A 27948-nucleotide genomic window follows, 5' to 3' on the forward strand; every position below is an offset into this window, starting at 1 on the left:
TTGTTTTTGATGTCATATTTTGTGTGCCCCATAACTAATTATTGTAGGTACAGTTCACTTCATTGCTTTTTATTTTTAAGATTATTTATTTGACAGAGAGAGTGAGTGAGAGAGAGAGAACACAAGCAGGGGGAGTGGGATAGAGAGGAGCAGGCTTCCCACGCAGCGGGGAGCCTGATGTGGGGCTCGATCCCAGGACCCTGGGATCATGACCTGCGCCGAAGGCAGATGCTTAATGACTGAGCCACCCAGGCATCCCTGCTTTTGTCTTCTAACCTTCATACTAGCTTTATTTTTTTTTTTAAGATTTTATTTATTTATTTGACAGAGATTACAAGTAGGCAGAGAGGCAGGCAGAGAGAGAGGAGGGGAAACAGGCTCCCTGCTGAGCAGAGATCCCAATGCAGGGCTGGATCCCAGGACCCTGGGTTCATGACCTGAGCTGAAGGCAGAGGCTTTAACCCACTGAGCCACCCAGGCGTCCCTCAGCTACTATTTCTTCAGATAAGTTTTCTACCCCTTGCTCTGACCCTACTCCTTCTGAGACCCGTAATATACAAATGTTAGTACACTTGATGTTGTCCCAGAAGTCCTTTAAATTATTCTAATTTTTTCAAGTTCTTCATTCATTTTGCTATTAAGCTTGGGTAATTTCCACTACACAGTCTTCCAGATTGCTGATTGGTTCTTCTGCATTACCTAATCTGCCTTTGATTTCCTTCTAGTTTACTTTTCATTTCATTTATTGTATTCTTTAGCTCTAATTGGTTCTGTTTTTTTTTATTTTATTTGTCTTTGTAGAAGTTCTGTGTTTATCCATTCTTATCCCAAGTTTAGTGAGCATTTTTATGACCATTACATTGACTTCTTTATATGTTAGATTGTTCATCTCCATTTCATATGGTTCTTCTAAAGAGTTTTCTTTTTCTTTCATTTGGGCCATATTCCTCTGTATCCTCATTTGTCTGACTTACTGTATTTGCTTCTATGTATTAAGTCGATCAATTCCTGGTCTTGAAAGGGTAGCCTTATATAGAAGGCACTCTAGAAGGCCCAGAAGCACAGTCCTCATCAGGTCACCAGAACCAGGTTTTGCAGGGATATTCCCTTTATGGGTTCCATTCTCTCACCTTTTATGATTGGGCTACAACTCTTGTGGGCACATTGGCAGGTGGGGCTGCCTGCAGCTCCCCCTGCCAGCCAATTTGGATGGGTGCTGATCTAGGCCAGTGCTTCTACTGAATGCAGTGAATGTCAGAAATGGAACATACCATACTACCATTCCCAGAGAAAGTCCCTATAGATCCTGGCCCTCCAGCACACAGCCTAAAATCAGTCCGTAAATTTCCTTTACATATGGCTAGGGACTTTTTAAAATGCTGCTTTTGTGCTGGTTCTCAGAGCAATTAAGTTTGAGCCTGGGACCTTTTAAGAACAGAGTCTTGATTTCCTATAGCCTACCTACTGTCCCAGAATTAAGCCCCACTGATTTTCAAAGCTGGACATTATGGGCACTTCTTCAGGTGCATGTCCTAGGGCAGGGTTGTCTGATGTGGAGTTTGTGTCTGTGGTATCTCTCCCCAGAGGTTTAACAATTGAACCACCCAGGTGCTCCCCCCTCTTTTTTTTTTTCCAGTTTTACTAATAACTTTACTTAAATAAGACATAGAAACTTCTGTACTGAGAAAATATAAAACAAAAGCCACACATTTCCTTGTGTAAAGCTATATTTTATGGTAACTGGAATAGTTAGAACACAGTTTGTCATTTATTTATTTGAAGTGGACCAAAAATGAAATACTAAAGACATTGCCCAATTTTTTATATGACTGACCCATCCAGATTCTTAGAGCAATGAAAAGAATAAAACACACACATATACACACACATGCACACAAATAAATGACTTAGCTCCTCGCCATTTAGGATGAAATAGAGCTGTCTCAGAGGTGATTTTTTTCATGCAGCCTTAAACTTAAAGCTAAATTTTCGTTCACAAAGTGAAACTTGCATATTTCAGAAGTCAGTTTTTTAAGAGAACTAAAACTAGTCTTTTAATAACTGTAATAACTGCAGCTGTATTTTTCAGTTATAAAAATATTTTAAGGGGCTCCTGGGTGGCTCAGTGGGTTAAAGCTTCTGCCTTTGGCTCAGGTCACAATCCCAGAGTCTTTGGGATCGAGCCCCAAGTCGGGATCTCTGCTCAGCAGGGAGCCTGCTTCCTCCTTTCTCTCTGCCTGCCTGTCTGCCTACTTGTGATCTCTGTCTGTCAAATAAATAAATAAAAGCTTTAAAAAATATATTTTAGGGGCACCTGGGTGGCTCAGTGGGTTGATGCCTCTGCCTTCAGCTCAGGTCATGATCCCAAGGTCCTGGGATCGAGCCCCGAGTCAGGCTCTCTGCTCTGTGGGGAGCCTGTTTCCTTCTCTCTCTGCCTGCCTCTCTGCCTACTTGTGATCTGTCAAATAAATAAATAAAATATTTTTTAAAAAAAATTTAATATGGTAAACTAAAATTTAGATTTAAGTCATTGATGAGTTTCCTTTAGAGAAGTTAGATTATTAATATGGGGCATGAGTTTTGTTGTTTTGTTTTGTTTTTTAAAACAAGCGTTTTTAAGATATATTTCAATTGCCTAATATATGCCAGAGGCAATGCTGGGTATTGGGAGAGTTAGAAAGACTAAATTTTGTATCCTCCCTCACCAACTTTGGGCTGAATGACTGGGGACAAGATGCCTAACTTCTCTGTGCCTTAAATTTCCCATCTATTTAATGGGGATAATTGTCTGTGTTCCTCCCAAGATTAAAATAATATAAAGGGTTTTGGGGTTTTTTTTAGCATATTACCTGGAACTTAGAAAAGATGACAGTGGGGAAAATGCATCTGGCAAGTTTTTTGCCTTTGAGGGTTTACAAATCTAGTTAGACAAATAGATACGTTAAATAAATTGTACTTGTGAGAGGCAGTTATAATCCATTACAGCATTGCTCAAAGTTCACTGTGTATCCTACAATGTATTTATTTAAAAACATTTTTAAAAGGATTTCTTGGTCAAATAAATTTGGGAAATGATGAATACTTAGAGAGTCACAATGTATATTATTCTTTTAAAAAATCTGAGATGTTCTTTGTATAGCCCTGCCTTCTGTGGTGAAGGTAGAGGGTTTATTACTTAACGGATTCTACTTGCTTTCATTCTCCGCTGTCATCTTTACATTTAAAGGTACCCCTGTACCATGGATTCAGACATTTAATGTTTAGTCTCACTATAGTTGTCAAATTTGCCAGTCTGCTTTGTCTTGTAATATTAAAATCTGTATTTAAAAGTATCCCAGGATTATAGATTTTTGTCCACTTAGAAGTATATCTATGGAGTCTAATTAATGTTCCACTATTTTAAAATAGAAATTCTATTACTTTATGTAACAAAATCAGTCCAGTTATAAATATTTCCATTAAAATTATTTTCCATTAATTTTTTAAAAGATTTTATTTATTTATTTGATAGACAGAGATCACAAATAGGCAGAGAGAGGGGGGGAAAGCAGACTCCCTGCTGAGCAGAGACCCAGATGCAGGGCTCAATCCCACAACCCTGAGCTAAAGGCAGAGGCTTAAACCCACTGAGGCACCCAGGTGCCGCTTCCATTAAATTTTAACTGTGAAGCCAAAATTATTTAAATATCACATTATAATTAGTTTGTTTTTTCCAGGATTTTGAGTTTGAAGTTTTAGGGCAGATTGAAGTATAGATTTAGCTTTGGGTTCTCTTTATTAATTCATTAGTTTTTTTAATTTCAAGTTTGCTCAGGCTTTACCACCTTTTCTAGTTGAAATAGTTTATGCAAATTTTTCTTGTTTCCTTTATAACTTGGCTTTCTGCAAAGGTTATTTCTGTCTTTTTGTGGTCAGGTCGTTATCTCAGAGTAATTTTTCCCTCCCCTGTTTTTTTTGGGGGGGGGCGGTGTGGGTAGGAACTACCCACCACTCATAATTATGGGCCCAGGTTCTTCAGAGCTTTTTAAATTCCAGCAAGAGGCACTCTTATATAGTCACACCTTTACTAATGCACTTTTTGGGGGGTTTCTTTTTTTATTTTTTATGATGCTTAAGATGCCTTTTGAGCTGCCTTTTTTTTTTTTAACCCAAAGTATGGTTACATTAGTTTCAGGTATACAGCATAATGATTCGATGATTTTATACTTATGCTATGCTCACCACAAATATAGCTACTTTACTGTCGCTATGTAATGAATGCTATTACAATACTGTATTCCCTGTGCTACACCTTTCATTCCCCATTACTTGCTCATGATATAACTAGAAGTCTGTACTTTCCACTCCCTTTCACCCATTTTGCCCATCTTCTCACCACTCGGGGGGGTTCTTTTTTACTGAATCATTTTTTTATGGTCAGAAACTTTATTTTCTGGTATGTGCCAACCGAGGTCTAACAGCTATACCAATTACCTTTGGGAAACCTCACAACTACCTCCCTTTATCATAGGGCTGATATTTTGGTGTCTTAATTGTACTTGTTTCATTTTGTAGGGGCAGAAAAAAATTTTCCCTCTACCATATTTTAGGTTCACTCCCTGGAAATTAGACTGACAAAAAAAAGGGGGAAAAACAATTAACAAAACACAAATGGTTTATTAATGTGTGCAGTGCACATGATGCAGAAGAAACCTCACACAATGAGTACCTCAAATGACTAGACAGAACTTGGGCTTTTATAGCATCTTAACAAAGAATAATACATTTGTAAAGAAGTGACAGATAAAAAGAAAAGGATTTTTGACTTCCAAAGTCAGGAAATGATGGAAAGTAAATATATTTGGGAAACTAATGAGATTTGTGAGTTATTTGTCTAGGTCCATCTTGGCACCAGCTTTCCATCTTCTTCATGGCCTTGAGAAGGGGGATTTATGGCAGTCTTCATTTCTGAGACATTTCTGCTCTTGTCCAATAAGGACAGCTCTGGAAAGGCTCTTTCTACATTTGGATACTCATTTGCCTCCAGCTCAAATTAATCTTTATGCCAGAGTGACATATTCTGTTACACTTCAGCTTCTCCTTGAAATTGAGCTTCTGAAGGGCAGGCTATGTTTCTTCTCTGTTTCCCTGAGTCACAGTACTAAGCAGGCAACAGTCACTCAGATAAATGTTTGTTGAATTAATGAATAGAGGCTGTCAACTCTTTTGGTAGTCAATTCATATGGTACTTCCCCAGTTCATACTTACTATTCTCCAACAAAGGAATTCCTAGAGACTTTCTGATGTCTTGGTAGTAGATAGTTTTGTCAACTCCCTCTTTGATGGTAAAGATTCATCTGATCACTCATTTCCTTTTCTGAAATGCTCACAGATGCTAGATGGTCAAATGCCTAGTATTTCTTAGAAAGAGACCATTTAATGAATGCTCTTTTAATTTTGTAGTGATTAAAGAAACTCTTTAACTAGAACTACAGAATACCTAACTACTAAAATATTCCTAAATGGGGGGGAAACATTCTAATTCAAAATCACATTAATTCCTAATAAATGTTTTCAAACATGAGATTAAAGCATGTGACTCCAGGAAGACACATATTTATAATTTATAGTCCTTTCAATCTCTGAATCTCACTTTTCTACTGTATTTCTGTTTGCATTTTACTTCTGCCTACATGCTCTATAGTCCTTTAATTTTTGCCATATTTTATAGCCTGCATTTTTTCCCAGACCCAGTTTTCTGATAGATTGTGTCTTAGCAATACACTTTCAATGATTACTATGTTTCTTATGTTAATTGTAAATTTAAAATAATGATAATGCAATATTAGACATTATAATCTATAACCAATTAGGTAATTTAAAAGGAAATTTTGTTTTAGGGCAACTGTTCTGTTTTACCCTCTGTAGGTAGGTAAAGGTTAAAACATCCTAATCTATGTGCTCTATACAACTCAGAATTTTGCAAGGAAAGTTCTATAGGAGAGGTAGGTTTCCATCAGCCTTCTTTGAGAATATAAAGGCCCCTTACTTCATTTCCAACTCTTTGGAAGAGGAAGAGAAACTTAGAAACTATATGGCTAGCCCTATATCCTCTCTAGAACCTCTTCTCCTTTTGTCACACATACATTTTGAGGTCTTCTCTACCTTTCTGTAATGGGGTAAGAAAGATATTTTCTATAACTGTACCGTTTTGAAGTCTACCTATCTGCAAAGATATGGCCAAGTTCCTCATTTGTTGGCAATTTAATTCTGGGTAAAGGAATCTGAGAGCAAATGCTCTTGAGTGAGACACAAGCAAATTAAGTCTATAGAACTAAAATAAATAATATATTCTTCTCTTTTCTTCTTATCCTTTTTGGTTTCTTTTTCTGTGGGTATCTGAAAGCATTTTGAGTATATTCACTATAGACTAATACTTGTGATTTCCTTACATAGTAATATAGGAAGTAGGTAGAAATGGCTAAGGAGAAATTTTTGTTGAATAAGAGTAGGTAATATACAAATGCCATAAATTTTCATAATTAGTTCTAATTATGAAATAATTAATAGTTATTAATGTAACTATAACTGAGAAATAGGTAGACATGAAGAAGAAAGAAATCATTCATAATCATTCTATGCAACAAAAATCACTTGAAATTTTATTATTTTTGACCATTTATTTTTTTATGTACATGATACGTATTTTAACACACTTTGGATATCTTCTATATCCTGATTTTATTGTCACTTGATATTAGATTTGGGTATTTTCCCAGTTTGCTAAATATTTTTTGAAATTTTTATTTTTTATGGTTCATAGAATCCTGTCCAGTGAATGAATCAATAATTTATTTATCCATTTCCCTATTGTGGGGCATACAGTTTGTTTTCAGCTTGTTACTGTTGTAACAAGTCTACATGTATATAGTTACTAGTGAGGTTAAACGTCTTTTCATATACTTCTTGAGTGGGTATGTCATTTATGAAAAAATTGTGTATAAGGTACTTAATGCTTCTATCACAGATCTAAACGAACCAAGATGTTACTCAAGATAAATAAGCAGAAAGAAGAAGAGCACCGCAGATTACAGTTGCAGCTTCAAAGACAGAGAGCCATGAGATTGTCCCGAGAATTACGGCTGCGTATGCTTGAAATAGTTCATCCAGGTGAGTGGCAATGTCAATTTTAGAAGTGTAAAAATGCTTAAAGTATTTTAATGAACCAGATTTCCCACTACCTGATGGTTGTTTGTTTTTTGTTTTTTTTTTAATTTGGGCCTTTTCCCTGTTTCTCCCTTCTCAGGTAAATGTTATTAAATCTCGAGTCAAAAAAAAAAGTTATTATTTTTTTTTATTAAGGCCTATTAAGTTGATGATGAGCAGTCTTTCCACGAGTTTTCTAATCTTTCAGATAAATTAGTAAAACATAGAAATACATGCTTTCAGAAACATAAAGAATCCCTGTGATCTTAAGGAATTAGAATATTGCTACATTCTGGAATCAGATCTGTACTGATACCCCAGTATAAACCTTGTGACATCTTGCTACTTTTGATACACTAAACTGAAATTAATATTATAGTCTAGGAATCTGAATGGTTTGAAGATTTTTCTTTTTGTTCTTTCCCTTCCCCTCCTATCACCCATCCTCAGTGTTCTTACCTAACCTCTTATTTCTTTTTTTCCCTTAAATATAGATGTTTCTCAGGGTTCCATCTTGACCTCTCTCATGTTACTCTTCCTCTGGTATCCTATCCATAACTTAGCTTCACCTACCAACTGAGTGCTTAACACACTCAAATCTTGTTTGCATCCTCACCTTCCCAAGCTCTAAACCAGCACTTCCTTTTTTTTTTTTTTTTAAGATTTTATTTATTTATTTGAGAGAGAGAAAGTACACATTAGCATACTAGTAGAAGGGAGGGGCAGAGGAAGAGGGAGAAGCAGACTGCCTGGTGAGCAGGGAGGCCAATATGGGGCTGTCTCCCAAGACCCTGGGATCATGACCTCAGCCAAAGGCAGACACTTAACCAACTGAACCACCTAGGCGCCCCTAAACCAGCACTTTTTACAAAATGAAATGTTTTTTATCCGCACTGTCAAATATGGTTCCTACTGGCTAGACATGACTGGCTAGTACTTGAAATGTGGCTCGTACACACAAGCGCATGAGTTTTTAATTTTACTTTATTTAAATTAAAGTAACCATTTGTAGTTAGTGTTTACTATTGGATAGCTTTACTTAGATATCCACAGGCATCCCCCAAACTAGGCATTACCCACCCACCCCCCATTTCCTCTCCCTGAATTTCCCATCTCAGGTAGTAGCACTAGCAATATACTCAGTTTCCCATCTGTGAGACATCCTAGAATTTTCTCTCTCACATTCAGTACCTCCCAGAAAGTAAAAAGAAAGTCACCTGTAGTCATCTGTAGACATAAGAGAAATTTGGAAGTACACAGTAGTTAACATACATGTATCTTATCTTTCCCTCTGGTGGTATGGATTGAATTCCTAACCATGTGCTTATGATTCTTTTTTCTGAATATTCTTGCTATTGGATTTTTAACCCTTTCTCATTCCTTTGCCACAAAAATTATATGAATCTTTTCTCCAAAGAACGTGCATAATCTGGGAAAGCTTTTGGAGCTTTTTGTTTCTGCTATCTTAGAACCATTGTAAAATAATAAACTTGGGGAAATTAATGAACAGTATTTAAAGAAACAAATAAAAAGATCAAAAGATTATTGTTATTATCATTATCCTGCTTCCAGAACTTGAAAAAGCATAGCAGTTGAGTATGTTGTAATAGTGTCTGTCATCTCTTTAGGTCAGGTGGAAAAATATAATCGGGAAATAGAAGAGAAATCAGCATTGATTATCCAGAAACACTGGAGAGGGTACAGGGAAAGGAAAAATTTTCGCCAACAGAGGCCATCTCTCACGGAGTATAAAGCAGCTGTCATACTTCAGAGAGCAGTGAGTCTAATGTAGTAAAAAGATTACTGGATTAGAAGGCAAAAATATGGATTCAAACCTGACTTTGTATATACCTGCTGTAAAGTTGTGGTCTAATCACTTAGGTTTTCTGAGTCTTAGTTTCTTTCTCTGTAAAAGAACCTCCTTACCACCGGACTAACTGATTTAGATACTCAGTCCTGTACATCATTTATCATAGTACAGTGTTATTTGTTAATTTTTTTTTCTTTCTTTCTTGGGCTGTGACTGCCTCAGGGATAAGGAACTAGTCTAACCTAATGCTGTCAGCTCTCATCGTGTGCTTGTTGTATGATTGGATGTTTACCCTACCTTTTTACTCTGTTATGTAAATGTCATGACCCAATTTATGGAAAAGTACTTTGTAAATTGCAAAGCCCGTACCTGGATCACTATAATTCTTGAATTATAGAGTGGTGTTCTTAATAATTTTTCTGGGATTTAGTAATATTTATTGCCTTGTAAAAGCTTAGCACACAAGGCTACTAATTTCATTTAATGACCATCTGCTATTCCCTTATTCCTATTAACTTTCATATTAGGATTTCAGGTCCTATAGCATTTTAAGTCATTTATTGTTGAACTTTGAATTAATTTCAGTTTTTCACAATGATAGATTTTGAATAGTCTCTTTGTTAATTCTGTGATTAACATTTTACGAAGATTATTAAAAGCCATTCAAAATATAGGATAGAGTAAATACTACAGGAATAGGAAGAGATTTGTCTGCTTCATTCTTCTTCCTTATGCTTTTTCTGGTAATGTCAGTCTATATGTGCAACATACAGTCCTGTACCATCATCAAGCCACAGCTATACCTGCATTTTACCTTCAGTTAAACAGGGCCATCTAAGGATTAACCCATGGATACCAGTGTTGGACATACTTCTTTTAGAGGAACCCTTGGGTCCTTTCTAATGCCTTTATCTCATGGCTACGTTTGTTTTGTTGTTGTTGTTGTTGTTGTTGTTTTTAAATTTTTTATTTCTTTTCAGTGTAACAGTATTCATTGTTTTTGTACCACACCCAGTGCTCCATGCAATCCGTGCCCTCCCTAATACCCACCACCTGGTTCCCCCAACCTCCCACCTCCCCCGCCCCTTCAAAACCTTCAAGTTGTTATTCAGAGTTCATGGCTACGTTTCTTAGATTGGAATTACTATCTTGCCTATTTAGATATGCTCAAAATTTTATGAAAAGGTCCTCTACTCTCAAGTGAGATACCCCAGTTTGTCCACCATTCCTTAAACAAGCACAGAGGTCATTGTAGGAGGATATTTTAAGGCCATGAAGGCAAAGTTTTTTTTTGGCTTTCACACTTTTCTTTGGCATAAGAGGAAAAAGATTAGTCACATCTGTCTCATCTCTCTCCTACCCGAAAGGAAAATGGGTCTCCATTTTAAGTACCAAAAGGGATGGGTCAAGGTCATGTTTTTAGTCTTTGCAACTCACTGCTAAAAATAATGGTGAAGTCAAAGCAAAGCTAGCCAAAAATAGAAAGGTAAGAAGAAGATTCCTTTCAAAGAGGGAAAAGAGAAAGAAAAATTGATGAAGTATAGAGAGGGAAGAAAAATGAAAATAGTAGAAAATATTGGAATGAGGCAATCAGTGGTCAGTAAATGACACATTTTGCTACATTTGAAGCATCCTTTTCTAAGACATACTATAGACCTGCATACAGACTGTGTCCAATACAGTACCCACTAACTGTATGTGACTACTTGAATACTTGACAAAACTAGTCAAAATTGAAATGTGCTGTAAGTGTGAAATGCCCACCACATTTTGAAGACTTAATATGGGAGTATGGAATACTTTATTATTAATTTTTACATTGAATACATGGTGAATGATTTACATGTATTTACATATATTGTGTTTTAATATATTTACCTAACCCAGTATATGCAAAAATATTAATTTCACCTGTTTTTGCCTTTTTTATATGGCTACTAGGAAATTTAAAATTACACATATAACTTCCATTATATTTCTTTTTTGCACTGCAGTTGATCTTGGTGAGAAAGAAAAAGGAATAATTCATTAGTTTCACTGAAAGTAGTAGGAATATCATTTCATTGAACTTGCCCCTTAGAAGGAACTGGTTTTTATTATTATTGGCAGGAAACTGGAACTGGAACAAAGACGAAAACTGTTGTTTACCTTTCTCCCTCCCTTATTTTGTGCAAAAGCCGAGGCTTTTTTTTCTCTTGTAGCTAGAAATTGAAAAAAAAAAAACCTGTGTAAACTTGCTAATTTCAAATTATACATCCTTAGCATAGACAACTTGGAGTTCTCTTTAGTAGCATAGTGTTGAAATTAGATTTGAAGAATTGGCTGCATTTTCCCTTTTAATGCTTCAGGATTTTCTTCTCTTGCTTTCTCATCTCTTAAGGTCAGAGGGAAGGTGATTGTTGCTGGTGTCCGGTCTCTAGGGCCAGAATGATGGCAATTCTTGCTACTTGATTATAGCAGAAAAGTATTATTGCATTATTATACATATCCATCATAGACCACAAAAACACTTAGTAAAACAAACCATTAACAGTTAAGAAAATAAAAAACGGGGAGAGGAATATAATTTTAGAGACTTCTGAAATGACAAAGAATGAAGAAAAGGCCCAGGTGGGCTTTTTTGATACAGCGACAAAGATTCCTCTGTTCTGGTACTTTAATTCTGAAGTTCCTAGCATAGCATGATAAGCCAAAGGTGGTGCTAAAAACAGGAGGTAGAGGAGAGAGAAAGAGAAGCAAGGAAGAAGAATCAAGTAAAGGGAAGAATGCAAGGAAAGGAGAGGGTCTCTCAACAGGAAGATGCAAGCACAGTTGAAGTCTTTAGTAACATACTAAAATAGGGGTATTAGGGAAATTTTATAAACTGAGTGAGAAGACCTCCAGCCCTGTTATTCCGCCCCCCCTGGCCCCATAGGTCCCAGTGTGCTGTCAGCTAGGCTTATCTCCTGCAAACTGTAGGTTGAGAGTATTTTCTTTGAGAAATCTGAGAAGAATGTTACAAGTACACTCACAATGGGGTACTTCAAAGAAACAATTCAGTTCAATAGTTCTGTGTTGAAGTATTGTAGAAAAACCTTACCTACCTGCCCAGGATTTCTAAATACCTTAGAGCTTTTAAATATTAGCTCAAAGTATCATTGGATATCTGAGAAAAGCTGAGCCCAGAAGAAACAGAATAAAACTACTTGGTGGAAATAGAAACATGGCAGGGATGAGAAAACTTTTTATAAAATCTATTATTTCCTTGAGGGAAGGTGGATAATAAAATCTATTATCCTAAGAGAGGATAATGCATGAAACAAAATCAAGATGCTATATAAAAGGGAACAAATAGAATAAGCATTGGCAGAAGAAAAAAATGAAAGACGTAATAAAAGAATGAGGGGGGAAAAGTTTGGGAAATCCAGAGAGCAGGGCAAAAAGAAAAGATAACCAGTCCAGTTATTTGAGACAAGGGACATTCAAACATTTGAGACAGGGACAGAAAAAAACCTGAGAGGAAATCAAATAATCCAGGATTTCCCAGAACTGAATGTTATGAGTTTTAGGTTAAAAGGACTGGCTAAATGTTGAATGTAAGGATAGAAACACACCCACATTTTATTTTACATTACTATGAAATACACTGGTGACACATATACTTCTCAGTAGCAATACTGGAATCTAAAATGTATTGGGGTAAGGCTGTTACATATTTGAGGGAAAATGATTTCCAACTAGAATTCTACATGCAGCCACACCATTGGTTTAAGGTAAGGGTAGACTAAAGACATTTTCATGCATCACAAAGTCTTTAAAAAGAAAAAGTAACCTAAGAAAAAAGGACAGTGTGGAATATAGGAAAATGCAAAGGAAAGATGAAAAGTAGTCACCTAAATGCTGGTGAATAGGGATCTCAGGATGATACCTATGCATCAGGCATAAAGAAGAGTCAGTCCAGGGACACCTGGGTGGCTCAGTGGGTTAAAGACTCTGCCTTCGGCTCAGGTCATGATCCCAGGGTCCTGGGATAAATAAAATATTTTAAAAAATAAATAAATAAATAAAATATTTAAAAAAAAAAGAAGAAGAAGAAGAAGAGTCAGTCCAGATTTGAGCAGGCCAGAATGCTCCAGAAGATGTATGTCTAAGAAAAATTTGATAGAATGCCTGATGTATTTTAATGTATTAAGCATTAGGATAGTTTAGATACAGAAGTGATAAGTGCATAGAAAAGTAAGCACAGGAAAACAACAGTCTTAGAGAAAATAAAAAATGTGCAAGAAAGGAAATGTAAATCATATGCTATATCCTGTAAATCAAAATTGAATGGCTTGTATATAGTCATAATTATGAAACACTGAACATTGATTTAACTAAATTTGTAATAATATTGGATGTTTGGGGATACTGAAAGTATGTGGGAGGGCATATAGTGAAAGAGTCTTGTCTAACTTTCTTCATATAAGAAAGTCAATAGATAATACATATACCTGAAAAATGACAGAAAAGTAGATGGACAGAAACATCAAAAGAAAAACCTGAAAGAGTTAAAGTATTTGTCTTTGAGGGAGGGGTCAGAGAACTCTGGGGTTTTTTTGGTAATACTTAAAAAACTGACATTTTATTTAAAAAAATTTTTTTTAAGATTTTACATATTTATTTGACAGAGAGAGAGAGACAGCGAGAGAGACAGCAGGGGGAGTGGGAGAGGGAGAAGCAGGCTTCCCGCTGAACAGGGAGCCTGATGTGGGACTCAATCCCAGGACCTTGGAATCATGACCTGAGTCGAAGGCAGCCGCTCAACCGACTGAGCCACCCAGGGGCCCCAAAAAACTGACACTTTAAACAATAGAATTACATCAATGAATTTTTTCTGGAAAGCGCTGTATAGTAAAATATTTTACACTTTGTGAGCCATGTAGTCTATTGAAACTCTTCAGCTTTGTGGTTGTAGCACAAAGGAAACTAGGCAATACACAAGTGTGAAACATTAATATGTTATTTGTAGACACTGAATTTTGAATTTCATATAATTTTCACATATCACAGTATATTCCTTTTTGAACTTTTTAACCATATAAAAGTACAAAATCATTCTTAACACTCAAGCCATATAAAAATAGGCAGCAGGTTGAATTTGGTTGTGTACCATAATTTTCCAACCTCTTCCTTAAAGTGATGTGAAATATGACTTTGATGAAAATAAAAATTATAAGGAAGGGAGAAGAGTAAAAAACAATTGGCAGAATAATTTCAAATTTTCTCCAAATCTTGCCTGTTTCAAGACTTCTTTTATTAGGAGTTCTTTCTGAAAGACATGAGGAAGAACTATCAGAAACTACATTCATCAGTTGCCCATACTTTACAATTTTATAATATCTTCTCATTTACTAAGTTTTTTCTTAACATACTGTCCCTTGGATCCTCACACTTTTCTAATCTAAGTAGAATTGCAGTTTGTGTTTTCTCTAGACATAGGAATCCATCCCGTGGAGATAAGTGACTCAATCAAAATCATACACAGTTTATAAGAGACGAATATTGAGACAAGAACTTATTTCCAGTTTTTTTCTCTTTATTGCTTACTATACTATGCCCCAAATCATACAGTTTATAAGGAATTAGAATTGAGAGAACTCACTTCCTATTTTTTCCCTCTTTTTTTGCTTTCCATACAAACAATACATGAATATATCCTAGTAAAATATTAAAACACTACAAAAGAATATCATCAAAAAGTCATTGTCCTCCTTCACTCCTGTCGCAGTCCCATCCTTCTCCCTATGCACACTCAGAGTTAACAACTGTTATAATGTTGTTGCTATGTTGTAGAAGAAAATAGTTCTGTTAGCCAGGAATGAAAAATCACAAAACCTTTTGCCCCAGACTCTTAAATTCCTAGAGAAGTGTCGTAAGAAAAAGAAGCTATTTGCTCCCTGGCAAGGACTTCAAGATCTCACTGATGCACGCAGAGTTGAACTGAAGCAAAAAGTGGATGACTATCTCAGAAGACATCCGGTATGTAGGCTTCTGTGCCATGATATCAGTATTATATTTTTCTAGTGCACGATATTCATGTGTTTGTGTGTTTCTGTTGATATAAAGTAATACAGTGGATTTACCATAGAGTTAAGAGATTTGGAATCTTTTATAATTTTATGGGCCATAGTATAGTCAATAGGGAAGGAGAATGCTTCAAATTGGTTATTTCCTACAGTGTATCAGCAAGACATGGTCATTGCTTTTTTCCAATAGTATGTAAAACTACTGACTGTTTTGAAGCTTCCATAACAAGTATACATAGCTTCCAATCAGTATATATTCATTGTTAATGTGTATACCCAAACACATGAAATGTATATGTGGGAATTGACATCTGCTATTAATGAAACCATTAGTGAAACCCCAATAGCTAATATTATAAAACATTTGACTATTTGCTTCTTATGATTTTATCACTGTAAAACTGCTAACACCTTTCTCCCAATAGAAATGTCGTCTTTTACTTTCTATGATCACAGTACTTACAGATCAGGTATTATTTGCTTCTCCCTTCTGAGTCCTTTTTTTTTTTTTTTTTTTTTTAAGATTTATTCACCTGTGTAATAGAGTGCACGCAGGGTATTGGGGTGTGGGCAGAGGGGGAGGGAGAGAAGCAGATTCCTTGCTGAGTGCAGAGCCCTACATGGGCTTGATCTCACAACCCTGAGATCATGACCTGAGCCAAAATCAAGAGTCAGATGCATAACCAACTGTACCACTCAGGCACTCCTCCCTTCTGAGTTTTTTATCTTATGCTCCTAAATGTCTTTGAAGATCATTTTCCTTTCTGCTTTTAGCGTAACCTGTCATTAATTTTAATAACCTGTATTTCTTCCAGTTATCTCCACTTTTCTTTTGATGCTTTTTCCACACTTCCACACCTCAATAATTTTATGGGTAAAGTTGGGAGTTTATACATTTCAGCCATTTAGAATTCTTACTGCCCTCATTTGAACTAACCACTCATAAAAGTGCCATTTGGTATTTTTCACATCCATTTTCTTGTACTTCTACTATTTGTCTCTGGGTTCTCTCTCTGCCTCCTCCCTGGCCCTGCCTCCCCACATATACACTTTCTCTCTGACTCTGTCTCCAAAATCTGAAGGTTCTGGGTGACTAATGTTGGAGTTTAAGAGTAATGTTAGGTAGTCCTATAAATCACTGTTTCATTCTTGCAGCGCTCCCAAAACTAGAGAGATTTATGCAAACAAACAACCCCCCCAAAACCCCGAAAAAAACCTTATATATAGCTGAACATGTGTCTGATAGATAAGCAATGGAACACAGAGCAGAATTGAACAAGGTCCAATTGAAGAGGCCTGAATAAGGCCTCCTATGTTTCCCTTGTGCTAATCTGAATTTAAGAACCCATAAACTAATGTAAGCCTGTGAAGAATAAGATGACAAGCTTGCCCTTTTAAGTCCGACCCTCTGTGGTTACCACATAGAGATAGACTAGAAAAAAGTTCTGATTTCTACTTCTAGCCAAGATGGAGTTAACAGACACTGAATTTTACTTCCTGCCTGAAACAACTGGGGGAAAAAAAGATAAAATACATGAAACTATGGTTTTTAAGACCATGGAAATCAGACAATGAAAGTTAGTAATTCCTGAGAGGAAAGATGGAGTAAAGGGGGCTGGATTTAGGATTTCTGCCTGAAACAACTGGAAAACAAAAAAGATGAAATATATGAAACAACAACTTTTAAGACCATGGACATCAAACAAAGAAGGTTAGTAATTCTTGAGAGGGAACAAAGTGTTCCCTATAATGGCCCTCACTTATTGCCCTGAGAGAGTTTCTAGGTCACAGCACAAGAAGGAGGGAAGGGGAGGAGACCTTTGGGATCCCTGTGCTAAGGATATAGAACTGAGAATCTGAGAACAGGGCACTAGATTTCATAGGACAGAGTACAGAGTGAAAAGATCTACAAAGAGCACCCCAGATATCTGCAGAATATTCCCCTTGAATATATTTCAGGAGTCTGATTAGCACATGTGTATAAGAAAACTATCTAAAACCAAGGGAACAGTCATTTTCAAAGATAAGAGGGAACAATGCCTGGTATTCAACACAGGTCCAAGAATAGCATATGCTCCCATCACACAGACTGGAAAAACTTAATTCACAGGGCATCAGAAGAGTACCTAGGAAGATCTTGCCTTAGTAGTAGAAAGTCAGTAGTGTGGACTGATGCATTCTGCTTAAACAAATCATAAATGTAAGAGCCAAAAAGATTTTTTAAATTATGTAATTTAACCACATCCCAGAAAAAGACTCAGCAAGGTAAAAGTTACTGTGTCTTGCAGCCAATTAAAGACTAACAGGCATATATAGAGGCAGGAAGACATGATCCATGATGAGGGAAGCTACTTAAACCAATCTGGAGACTACACAAATGTTAGAATTACAGAGAAGGACATTGTTCTTATATTCAAGTTTTAAGTAGGGATGTGGAAGATTACAAAAATACCCAAATCAGAATATCAAATCAAATCAAATACCCAAATCAAACTTCCAGAAATTAAAATTTCAGTGTTTGATACAAAAAATGCACTAGATCATTAGTAGCATATTAGATATTGATGAATAAAATATTAATACAGTCAAAGGTATAGTAGTATATATTATATAAAATGAGACACAAAGAGAAAAAAAAATTTTAATTGAAAAGAACATTTGTGATCTATGAGACTTCAAGTGGCCAAATAAATGAATAATTGGAGTTTCTGAAGAAGATGGGGAGAAGAAATAATGCCCCCAAACTTTCCAAACTATAAATTTACCCCCAAGTCCAATGAAGGCATAGGCACATGAAAAAAACCGTATGCCAAGGCATATGATAATCAGAGTCCTCAAATCAGTAATAAAGTAAAAATATTAAAAATAGAAAAAACAAAAACATTATGTAAAGACAGAGATAGAAATGATAAATTTCTTAGGAGGAACAGTGCAAGTATGAAGACATCTTTAAAATTTTGAAAGGAAAAAATCTATCAATGCAGAGTGCATTACCTTGAAAAATTATTTTACAACAAAGACAAAATAACTTTTTTGGACAAACAAATGATGAACTACTATGTCACCAGCATATTCAAACTATCAAAAATATTATATCCTTTAACTTATTAAAGGATTTAAGATTTTTCTCAAAAATGATACTAGGAAAATGATGCCACAGGATGTCCCAAATTAAGAACACTAGATATGGTAACAACATGGGTAAATATATGGCTTTTTCCTCATCATTTAAATCTTTATAAAATATAACTGATTCTTTAAACCAAAATATCATCAAGTGTTCTGTAATGCATATAGAGAGTAAATATTTCCAGTTTTGTAGATGTTACAACCTTTATTGCAATCACTCATCTCTGTAGCTGTAGCTTAAAGAGTTAGAGAATGTGTAAACAAATACGTGTGGCTGTATTTCAGTTAAACTTCATTTTCTTTTTTTTATAAAGATTTTATTTATTATTTATTTGACAGAGATCGTAAGTAGGCAGAGAGGCAGGCAGAGAGAGAGGAAGGGAAGCAGGCTTCCCACTGAGCAGAGAGCCCGATGTGGGGCTCGATCCCAGGATTCCAGGATCATGACCTGAGCCAAAGGCAGAGGCTTTAACCCACTGAGCCACCCAGGCGCCCCTAAACTTCATTTTCAAAAATAGTTGATTTTGGTTTGGTCCTTGTTGGAAACAAAAATAATAGCAATTTTTAATGGTGTTTGTAACATATAAAAATACAAACTTCATTTTCAAAAATAGTTGGTTTTAGTTTGGTTGTTGTTGGAAACAAAAATAGTAGCAATGTTTAATGGTGTTTGTAACATATTTAGCTACAATAGTATAAAAGCCAGAGGGAGAGAAATTAGATGTGTACTATAGAAACATTTTTTTCTATATATGAAGTGAGATGATACTACTTGAAAATAGATTGATAAGTTAAAAATGTGTACTATGAATCCTAAAGCTACCAATATAATTAAAAAACAAAAAAGTTACAGGTAATAAAACTATAAATGAGATGAAATTGAATAATAAAATATAATTGATTAATCAAAGAGAAGGCAGAAAAGAGGAAATCTAAGGAAAGTGATGGGGAAAATGAAAAACAAATATGACCATTGATAGGACCATTATCAATAATTATAATAAATGTAAGTGGTCTGAATACCCCCAATTAAAAAGCAGAGATTGTCAGATTAAATAAAAAAGTTAAGACTTGATTATGTGTTGACTACAAGAAGCACACTTTAAATATGAAGAAATATAAAGAGTAGAACAAAATGTACAAACATAAGTGAAAAGAATTCTGGAATGACTATTTTAATATCAAAGTAGATGTCAGACCACTATTAGCAGACTGTTACCAGAAGTAGAGAAAACAATTTCTGATAAACGATAAAGAGTTCAATCAAAAGGACATAATCGTAAATGTTTATGCACCTAATAACAGAACTTTAAAATACATGAAGACAACATGGATGAACCTCGAAGGCATTATGCTAAGGGAAATAAACCAGACACAAAAGAACAAATATTGTATGATTCTACTTAGATGAGGTACCTAGAATAGAAACTGAAAACAGAATGGTGGTTTTCAGGAGCTTGGGGTGGGAGAATGGGGAGTTAGTGTTTAAATGGTATGGAGCTTCAGTTTGGAAAGATGAAAAATTTTTGGAGATGATCATTGTAATGGTTGCACACAATGTGAATGTATTTAATGTCACTGAACCATACACTTAAGAATGGTTAACATGACAAATTGTATATATATTTTGTCACAATGAAATACATGAAGCAACAATTGATAGAATTATGATAAAAGAGAAAACACAGTTATAGTTGGAGATTCCAATACCCATCTCTCAACAGCTTATGCAATAAGTAGGCAGAAAAGCAACAAGAATGTAATAGACTTGCACGACACTATTAAACATCTTGACCAGACTGACATTTTTAGAACTCTCCATGGAATGACAACAAAATAAGCATTTTTCTCATGTGCACACAGAATATTTATCAAGGTAGACCATGTTCAGTGCTATAAAACAAGTCAATAAACTAAAAAAAGACTGATATCGTACAAATAAGTTCTCTGACCGTAATGAAATTAAGTTTGAGATTAATTACAGAAAGATCTCTAGATATATCGTCCCCAAATATTTGGAAACTAAACAGCATACTTCTAAATAACTAAAGGATCAAAGAAGAAATAAAAGGAGAAATTAAAAAGTATTTCAAACTGAATAGAAGCACATTTCAGAACTTGTGGATTTCCCTAAAGCAGTATTTGGAGGGAAATTTATGTTGCTGAACATCTATATTAAAAGAAGGCTCAAATCAAAGACCTCAGGTGATAAGTAATTAGTAAAAGAACAAGTTAAACCCAAAGTAAATAGAAGAAAGGAAATAATAAAGATTAGAGTAAAATTAACAAAATAGGAAATAAAGACAATAGAAAAAAATTAGTAAAACTTAGCTATTTAAGAGGATCAATAAAATTGATAAACCTGTAGCCAGACTAATCAGGAGAAAGAAGAGATACAAACTATCACTGTCAGGGATAAGAATGGTGACTTCCTTGTAGACACTACAGATGTTCAAGGATAAATAAGGGAATATTATAATAACTTTATATGCCAATAAAATTGATACATTTCATGAAATAAATTCCTTTAAAGATAGAATTACCTAAGCTTACCCAAGAAAAAAGAGATAAAATGAATAGCCCTGTATCTACAAAGGTAACAAATTGTTAAAAACCTCTCCTCAGGAAAAACTCCAGGACTAGATTGCTTCTATGGTGAATTTAAGGAGGAAATAATGCCAATTTTATATAAAATCTATCAAATTGAAAGAGAGGAAATACTTCTCAGCTCATTTCATAAGACCAGCCTTACTCTGACACCATAACCAGAAACATGACAAGCAAAGAATTTCAGAATAATATTTTTCATGCATAGATGAAAGAATTTTAAACAAAATTACAGTAGGTTGAATTAGTAATATATTAAAAAGTTAATACATCATGGGTTTATCTCAGGGATACAGAACTATTTTAACCTTTGAAAATCAATTAATGTAATTCACCATATTAACAGACTAAGAAAAACAATATCATGTAAATACATGCAAATCTCAGCAAAGTAGGAATAGAAGGAAACTTCCTCCATGTCAAAAAAATATCTACAGCTGACAATGATGAAAGACTGGATGCTTCTTTCCTAAAATCGGGAACAAGACAGGATATCATCCAGTACAATCAAAATCCCAGCAGGTTTTTTTTTTTTCCCTGTCTTTTTTTATTATTATTAACATATAATGTATTACATATTTCAGGGGTACAGGTCTGTGGTTTATCACTCTTACACAACACAGAGCACTCACTATTACCCTCCCCAGTGTCTATCACCCAGCCACCCCACCCTTTCCCCCCTCCTCCACTCCAGCAACCCTCAGTTCATTTCCTGAGATTAAGAGTCTCTTATGCTTTGTCTTCCTTTCTGGTTTTGTCTTATTTCATCTTTTTCTCATTTCCCCTATGATCCTCTGCCTTGTTTCTCAAATTCCACATATCAGTGAGATCACATGATAATTGTCTTTCTCTGATTGATTTATTTTGCTTAGCATAATACCCTCTGTTCCATCCATGTCATTGCAAATGGCAAGGTTTCATTTTTTGATGGCTGCATAATAATCAGTTGTATATATGTACACCACATCTTCTTTATCCATTCATCTGTTGAGGGACATATGGGTTCTTTCCATAGTTTGGCTATTGTGGACATTGCCGCTATAAACATTGGGTTGCAGGTGCCCCTTTGGATTACTACATTTATATCTTTGGGGTAAATACCCAGCAGTTTGTTTTTTGTTCTGTTTTGTTTTGTTTTGTTTTAGTAGAAATTGACACAGTATAAAATTTGTATGGAAATGCAAAGGACCTAGAAAAGGCAAAATAATTACAAAAAAGAACAAAATTGAAGGCTACCGCTACCTGATTTCATTAGCTAAACAGCTATAGTAGGCAAAACAGTGATGCTGATGTGAAGATTTAAAAAAATATATCAATGAAACAAAATCCAATCCACAACGCAGAGTACTGACCACTATACAATCACGGCCACAAAATCCAATCCAAATGTAAACCCACATACATGGCCAACTGATTATTGACAGAGGTACACAGTTAATGTGTGGAGAAACTGGATATCCATATGTTAAAAAAAATGAACTTGGATCTCCATATTGCATTATATATAAAACTTAAAATGGATCATGGACTTCAATGGCAAATCTAAAATTATATAAAACTTTTAGAAGAAAACATTAGAGAAACATCATGACCTTTGATTGGGCAGAAATAAAATGCAACAATAGCATAATCTATAAATTTTAGAAGAAAACATTAGAGAAACATTATGGCCTTTGGGCAGAAATTAAATATAACAATAGCATAATCTATAAATGAAAATTGATAAATTGGATTTCATCAAAATTTTAAACTTCAAAAGACACTGTACTACAATTTAAAGAAATATTGGGGAAAATATATTTGCCAAGCATGTATCTAGTAAAGAACTAGAATCCAGAATATAGAACACATTCTCAAAACTCAGCAATAAGAAAATAAAGCAAAGCAATTTTTTTAATGAGTAAAAGATTTGAACAGATGCTTCACTGAAAGATGTGGCAAGTACGTGAAAAGATACATCATTGGTCAATAAAGGAAATAAAAACTTAAACCACAGTAAGAACCTTCTCCAGCTGTTAAGATGTCTAAAAAGTTGGCCATATCAAAGGTTGGCAAGTGTGTGGAGAAACTATAGTTCTCTTATATACTGCTCATGGGAATGTAAAATAGTGCAACCCCTTTGGAAACAGTTTGACAGCTTCTTAAAAAGTTAAGCATATATCTGTCATGTGTTTCAGCTATCCCAGTCTTAAGTATTTATCCGAAATACATGTCCATCTAAGCATTTGTACATGAATGCTAGCCAAAAGCTAGAAATAACCCAAGCATCCATCAAAAGATAGATAAGTTGTGGTATATCCGTGCAATGGAATACTAACCCACATTATAAAGGAATGAATCACTGATAAACACAGCAACATAGATGAATCTCAAGGTAATTATGCTACATGAAAGAAACCAGGCAATATATACTTGCATTATTCAATTTATATGAACTATAAGAATGTAAACTAATCTATAGAGTAACAGAAAGTCAGTGGTGGTTTGGACATGGGAGAATGAGGACTGAAGGATTATAAAAGGGCAGTGAGACTTCTGGTGGTGGTAGATGTTCATTATCCTGATTGTGGCAATTGCACAAATGTTTTCATAGGTCAAAGCTTATCAAGTTGTACAGTTTTGATAATTATAGTTTATTCTGTTTCAGTTTTACCTCAATAAAGCTATATGTTAAAATTTTTTATTTAACCTAAATGTGGGGAGAAGGGCCTTTTCCCCAACAAATGGATCATTGGTTTCTAAGGTCTATAGAGAAGATGGTATTGCTTTAGAAATGTTAGAGTTATAAGTCTAATCCCTTTTATAAAAATAACATACTCAGGCCACACACATGTACATCAAGAAATTCTGAATCAGTAAGTTTGGTGTGGTCTCATGTTCTGTTCTTTGAATTTATTTATTTTAATTGTAAAATATATAAAACATAAAAATTACTATTTTAATCATTTTAAGTATGTAGTTCACTGGAATTTAATTCATTTACATTGGTGTGCAACCATCACCACCATTCATCTTCAAAACGTTTTTCACTTTGCAAAACTGAAATTCATACCCATTAACCACTAATTTCCCATTCTTCCCGCCCATCAACTCTAGGAAACTGCTGTTCTCCTTTCTGTATTTATAAATTAGACTATGCTGAGTATCTCATATGAGTGAAATCAGACATTATTTATCCTTTTATGACTGACTTATTTCATTTAGTCTGATGTCCTCAAGGTTCATCCACATCGTATGTTAGAATTTTTTAAGTTTGGATAATAACTCCATTGTAAGTATATACACCATTTTGTTTATCCATTCATCTACTGATGGACACTTGGGTTGCTTCCACCTTTTGGCTGTTGTGAATAATATTGCCTTGAATATGGATATACAAATATCTATTCATGTCACTGTTCAAATTTTGGGGGCCATATACCAAGAAGTGGAATTGCTAAATCATATAGTAATTCTATTTCCGGTTTTTTGAGGAGCCTCCATACTATTTTCCAAAGCACGGAACCACTTTACTTTCCCACAAGCAGCACACAGGGGTTCTAATTTCTCCGCCTCCTTGCCTTTTGTTATTTTCACATCCTAAGGGGTGTGTAGTGTTGTATCATTGTGAATGGATTTGTATTTCCCTAATGATTAGTGATTTTGAGCATCTGTTATTAGCCTTTTGAGTATCTTCTTTTTTAATTTACATTCAACCTAGTTTACATATAGTATATTACCTTCTTCGGAGAAATGTCCATTAAAGTTCCTTTTTTTTAAATCAGGTTGTTTGGGTTTTTTGATTACTGAGTTTTAGGAGCTATCTATATATTCTGGATATTAATCTTTTTCAGATATGGGATTTGCAAAGATTTTCTCCCATTGTGTGTTATCCTTTTACTCTGTTCACAGTATCCTTTTTTTTTTTTTCACAGTATCCTTTGCTGCACAGAATTTTTTAAATTTTTAATGTAGTTCAATTTGTCTGTTTTCCTTTTGTTGTATCTGTGCCTTCATTGTCATATTCAAGAAATGGCCAAACCTATTGTCATGAAGCTTTTCTCTTATCTTTTCTTCTAAGAGTTTTATAGTTTTATCTTTTACATTTAGGTCTTTGAGCTCTCTCTTTTTTAAATGCATTATTTATGATTTTGATGCATTCTCCTGTTTAAAAAAGAAGTACTGCTTTAGTCATACTCAGGTGCTGCTGTTTAAGATTCTGTGGCTGAAAAGTAAGATGTTAGCTGGAATGGGACTCCATCCCAGACCAGAGCCATGGAATATTTGAGAAGCTGTGATGTCAGAAGCTTTATCAGTTTCAGAGTTAAAATTTTCTTATTTTTGTCTAAATTAATTTCCCATTAAAGTAACTGTGTGGCCAAAGGACTATGGTCCTTTGGCTATTCTGTCCCTTGTTCTCTGAAACCAGAAGCAATCATAACATTATGGTTTAAATAAGTTCAGGAGTGGGGGTGAGATAAAAAGTAACATAGCCTGTCAGGTGGGTTCTGAAACAAGAGATTGGCCTTGTTACTCCTGTTCCAGGCCAGTATCTTTACTGAACCATTTGTAGCTTTCACTATGATCTCTAAGTCTTAACTCTTCTCCCAGAATTCCAATGTGTGAGGAGGTGAGGTGTAGGATCATACCAGGAAGAAACTACCCCCTGAATTTTCATGTAAATCTGCTTTTAAAAGGCTATTTAATGCTTGCACAAGAGTACAATGTAGAAATCAATTGTGGGATTCAATGGATAGGGTGAGAGACAGCTAAGCATTCTTGGATCTCAACTAAATAGTTGGGCAAAACATATGTGTGCTTGTGTGCTCTGTGATAATTTTTTTGTCTTTGTTCCCAGAGCTCTCAGATGTCAGATGTGACCAGCAGAGAGCTCCATTCCCAAGCTCAAGAACAACTGCAACACTACCTTATGGGCAGGGCCCTAGAAGAGAGAGCCCAGCAGCACAGGGAGGCTCTGATGGCTCAGATCAGCACCAACATTGAACAGTTAATGAGTATGTGCTCATTCCATTTTTGTTTCCTAAAATGAACAACCTGTGGAAGATTTTGTGGCATCCAAAATCTTCAGAAGGAAAATATCATTTAATGGTTTATTAGCCGATCTCTTGTCTTCAGAAATTTCTAGATCCAGAACGCAGATTTTCAAATAACCTTTCAAATTTTCAAATAACCTCAGATTTCATAACCTTTTGACTGCTTCTCCCAGCCTTGCTGTCCTTCATAGGTATCAACTCAGACAACAGTAAAGATGTTGAGCCCTATTAGCCAGATTCTGTTGTGTAGTCTTAAAAGCTTTTGATCATATTTTAGAAGTAGATGATGACAGTAGTTACTGTGCCATTTTATAATTTTCGCAAAAGTTAATCTGCTCCTCACAACCACAGGTGCATTTAGGGAGAGATCTCATCCATGAAGCCACAGTGCTTCAGTCCACCTGTGAAACACTTTTAGTATATATGGAGGCGAGAAGGCCAGAGTCCTCTATTTAGTAATGGTACTAAATAATGGTAATTTCAAATTTTGTATTTTTCAGTAGATAGGTGGCTGTAACTGAGCTTCCCATATATGCAGTGGGGTTCTGCTATATGTTAGAAATTCATGTTCTTTAAATTATCTGAAAAAAAAACTACATATTTTTAAATTTTCTTTTAAGCACATTATGGGGGGTGCACAGTTGCTGCCAGCCACACCTACAACTTGTGAATAGTCAAATGCTATCTATAGCTAGCAATGATAATAGATTCTGAGTTGAAACCCTGTCCCTGCCTACTATAGCAGAGTTCCAGTTCTATAGTTTCCTACATGTATGGTACAGAGCTCTTCTACTCACCTTTTTATTTTCTGTTCACTACAGAGGCACCAAGTCTGAAGGAAGCAGAAGGGAAAGAACCTGAGCTCTTCCTCAGTAGATCCAGGCCTGTGGCAGCCAAGGCCAAGCAGGCCCATCTCACCACTCTGAAGCATATACAAGCACCTTGGTGGAAGAAGCTTGGGGAAGAAGCAGGAGATGCGATTGATGTCCCAAAGGATGAGTTTAGTATAGAATTAGGAACTTTATTCATTGGTGGAACCAAACCCCCTTAGGGAGCTACCCAGAGAAATGACACAAATCCTTTATCACAGGAGATTATATTGGTTCTGCCTCTGGCATACTAATAGACTAGAACTATCCTAACTCGTGGTTTTCCAGAGAATCCTCTCCAAATAAGATTTGCAGGCAGTAAGCAAAGAGTTGTCTTCTACCACTATTTCAGTTCTCTTTTCCTTTTTCTACATGACCATTCCTGGCCACACATACAAATTAGTGTGGCTTTTATTGTGGAACTAACCTCAGCGTGGCATTCTGTTGCTTATATGAAATGGGGTATTTGTTTTGTTTTTGCTGTTTTCCTACTAAAGTTGTTTTCTAAATAAATATTTTCAAACAATTATTTTCAAAAACTTGTCAGGGTTACTTCAACTTTTCATATTTGTTACTGGAATTCATATTGTTCTACTAATATAAGAAGGGTTCTCTGGGCCTTTATTAAGGGGAGAGAAGGAAAAGAAGGGTACTTCACTATTTCCCATCAAACAGTGGTTGAACTCATTGTATATCTTCTTATTTATAAAAGAACTACATTTTTTTAAAAACCTAGGATTCAGCACAAGAAAAAAGTCCTTCTTGGGGCGCCTGGGTGGCTCAGTGGGTTAAGCCGCTGCCTTTGGCTCAGGTCATGATCTCAGGGTCCTGGGATCGAGGCCCGCATCGGGCTCTCTGCTCAGCAGGGAGCCTGCTTCCTTCTCTCTCTCTCTCTCTCTGCCTGCCTCTCAGTGTACTTGTAATTTCTCTCTGTCAAATAAATAAATAAAATCTTTAAAAAAAAAAAAAAAAGAAAAAAGTCCTTCAGATAAAATTCTGTTAACTGTGAGAATTATATAACTCATTGGTTCCCTTTGTTTTATCTCCTATAAATCTCAAAGCTAAATATAATGCTTAAGTTCTGTTATGATCCTAGGTACCTACATACTTATTTCGTTCCAACCTAATACTTTCTGATTTTTCCTTTTTATCTTTAATTTTTTTTTTAAGATTTTATTTATTTATTTGACAGAGAGAGAGATAGCAAGAGAGGGAACACAAGCAGGAGAAGCAAGAGAGGAAGAAATAGGCTTCCTAATGAGCAGGGA

The 27948-nt window shown here is 35.3% G+C and overlaps 1 protein-coding gene across 7 annotated transcripts in view; it reads left to right on the forward strand.

The window, feature by feature from the left end:
- IQCB1 (IQ motif containing B1) overlaps nucleotides 1–27219 on the forward strand; it is a 55421-nt gene extending 28202 nt beyond the window's left edge. For all 7 annotated transcript variants that reach the window (XM_082740531.1, XM_082740535.1, XM_082740533.1 and 4 more), the window contains 5 exons: nucleotides 7007–7149; nucleotides 8814–8962; nucleotides 14864–14995; nucleotides 25616–25772; nucleotides 26633–27219. In XM_082740531.1, the coding sequence (XP_082596657.1) occupies nucleotides 7007–7149; nucleotides 8814–8962; nucleotides 14864–14995; nucleotides 25616–25772; nucleotides 26633–26862 (811 nt within the window). In that variant the 3' untranslated portion in view covers nucleotides 26863–27219. The remainder of the gene's footprint in view (nucleotides 1–7006; nucleotides 7150–8813; nucleotides 8963–14863; nucleotides 14996–25615; nucleotides 25773–26632) is intronic.
- Nucleotides 27220–27948: the final 729 nt, after the last annotated feature.

This window comes from Mustela nivalis, assembly GCF_964662115.1.
Source record: "Mustela nivalis genome assembly, chromosome: 1".
Taxonomy (NCBI): domain Eukaryota; kingdom Metazoa; phylum Chordata; class Mammalia; order Carnivora; family Mustelidae; genus Mustela; species Mustela nivalis.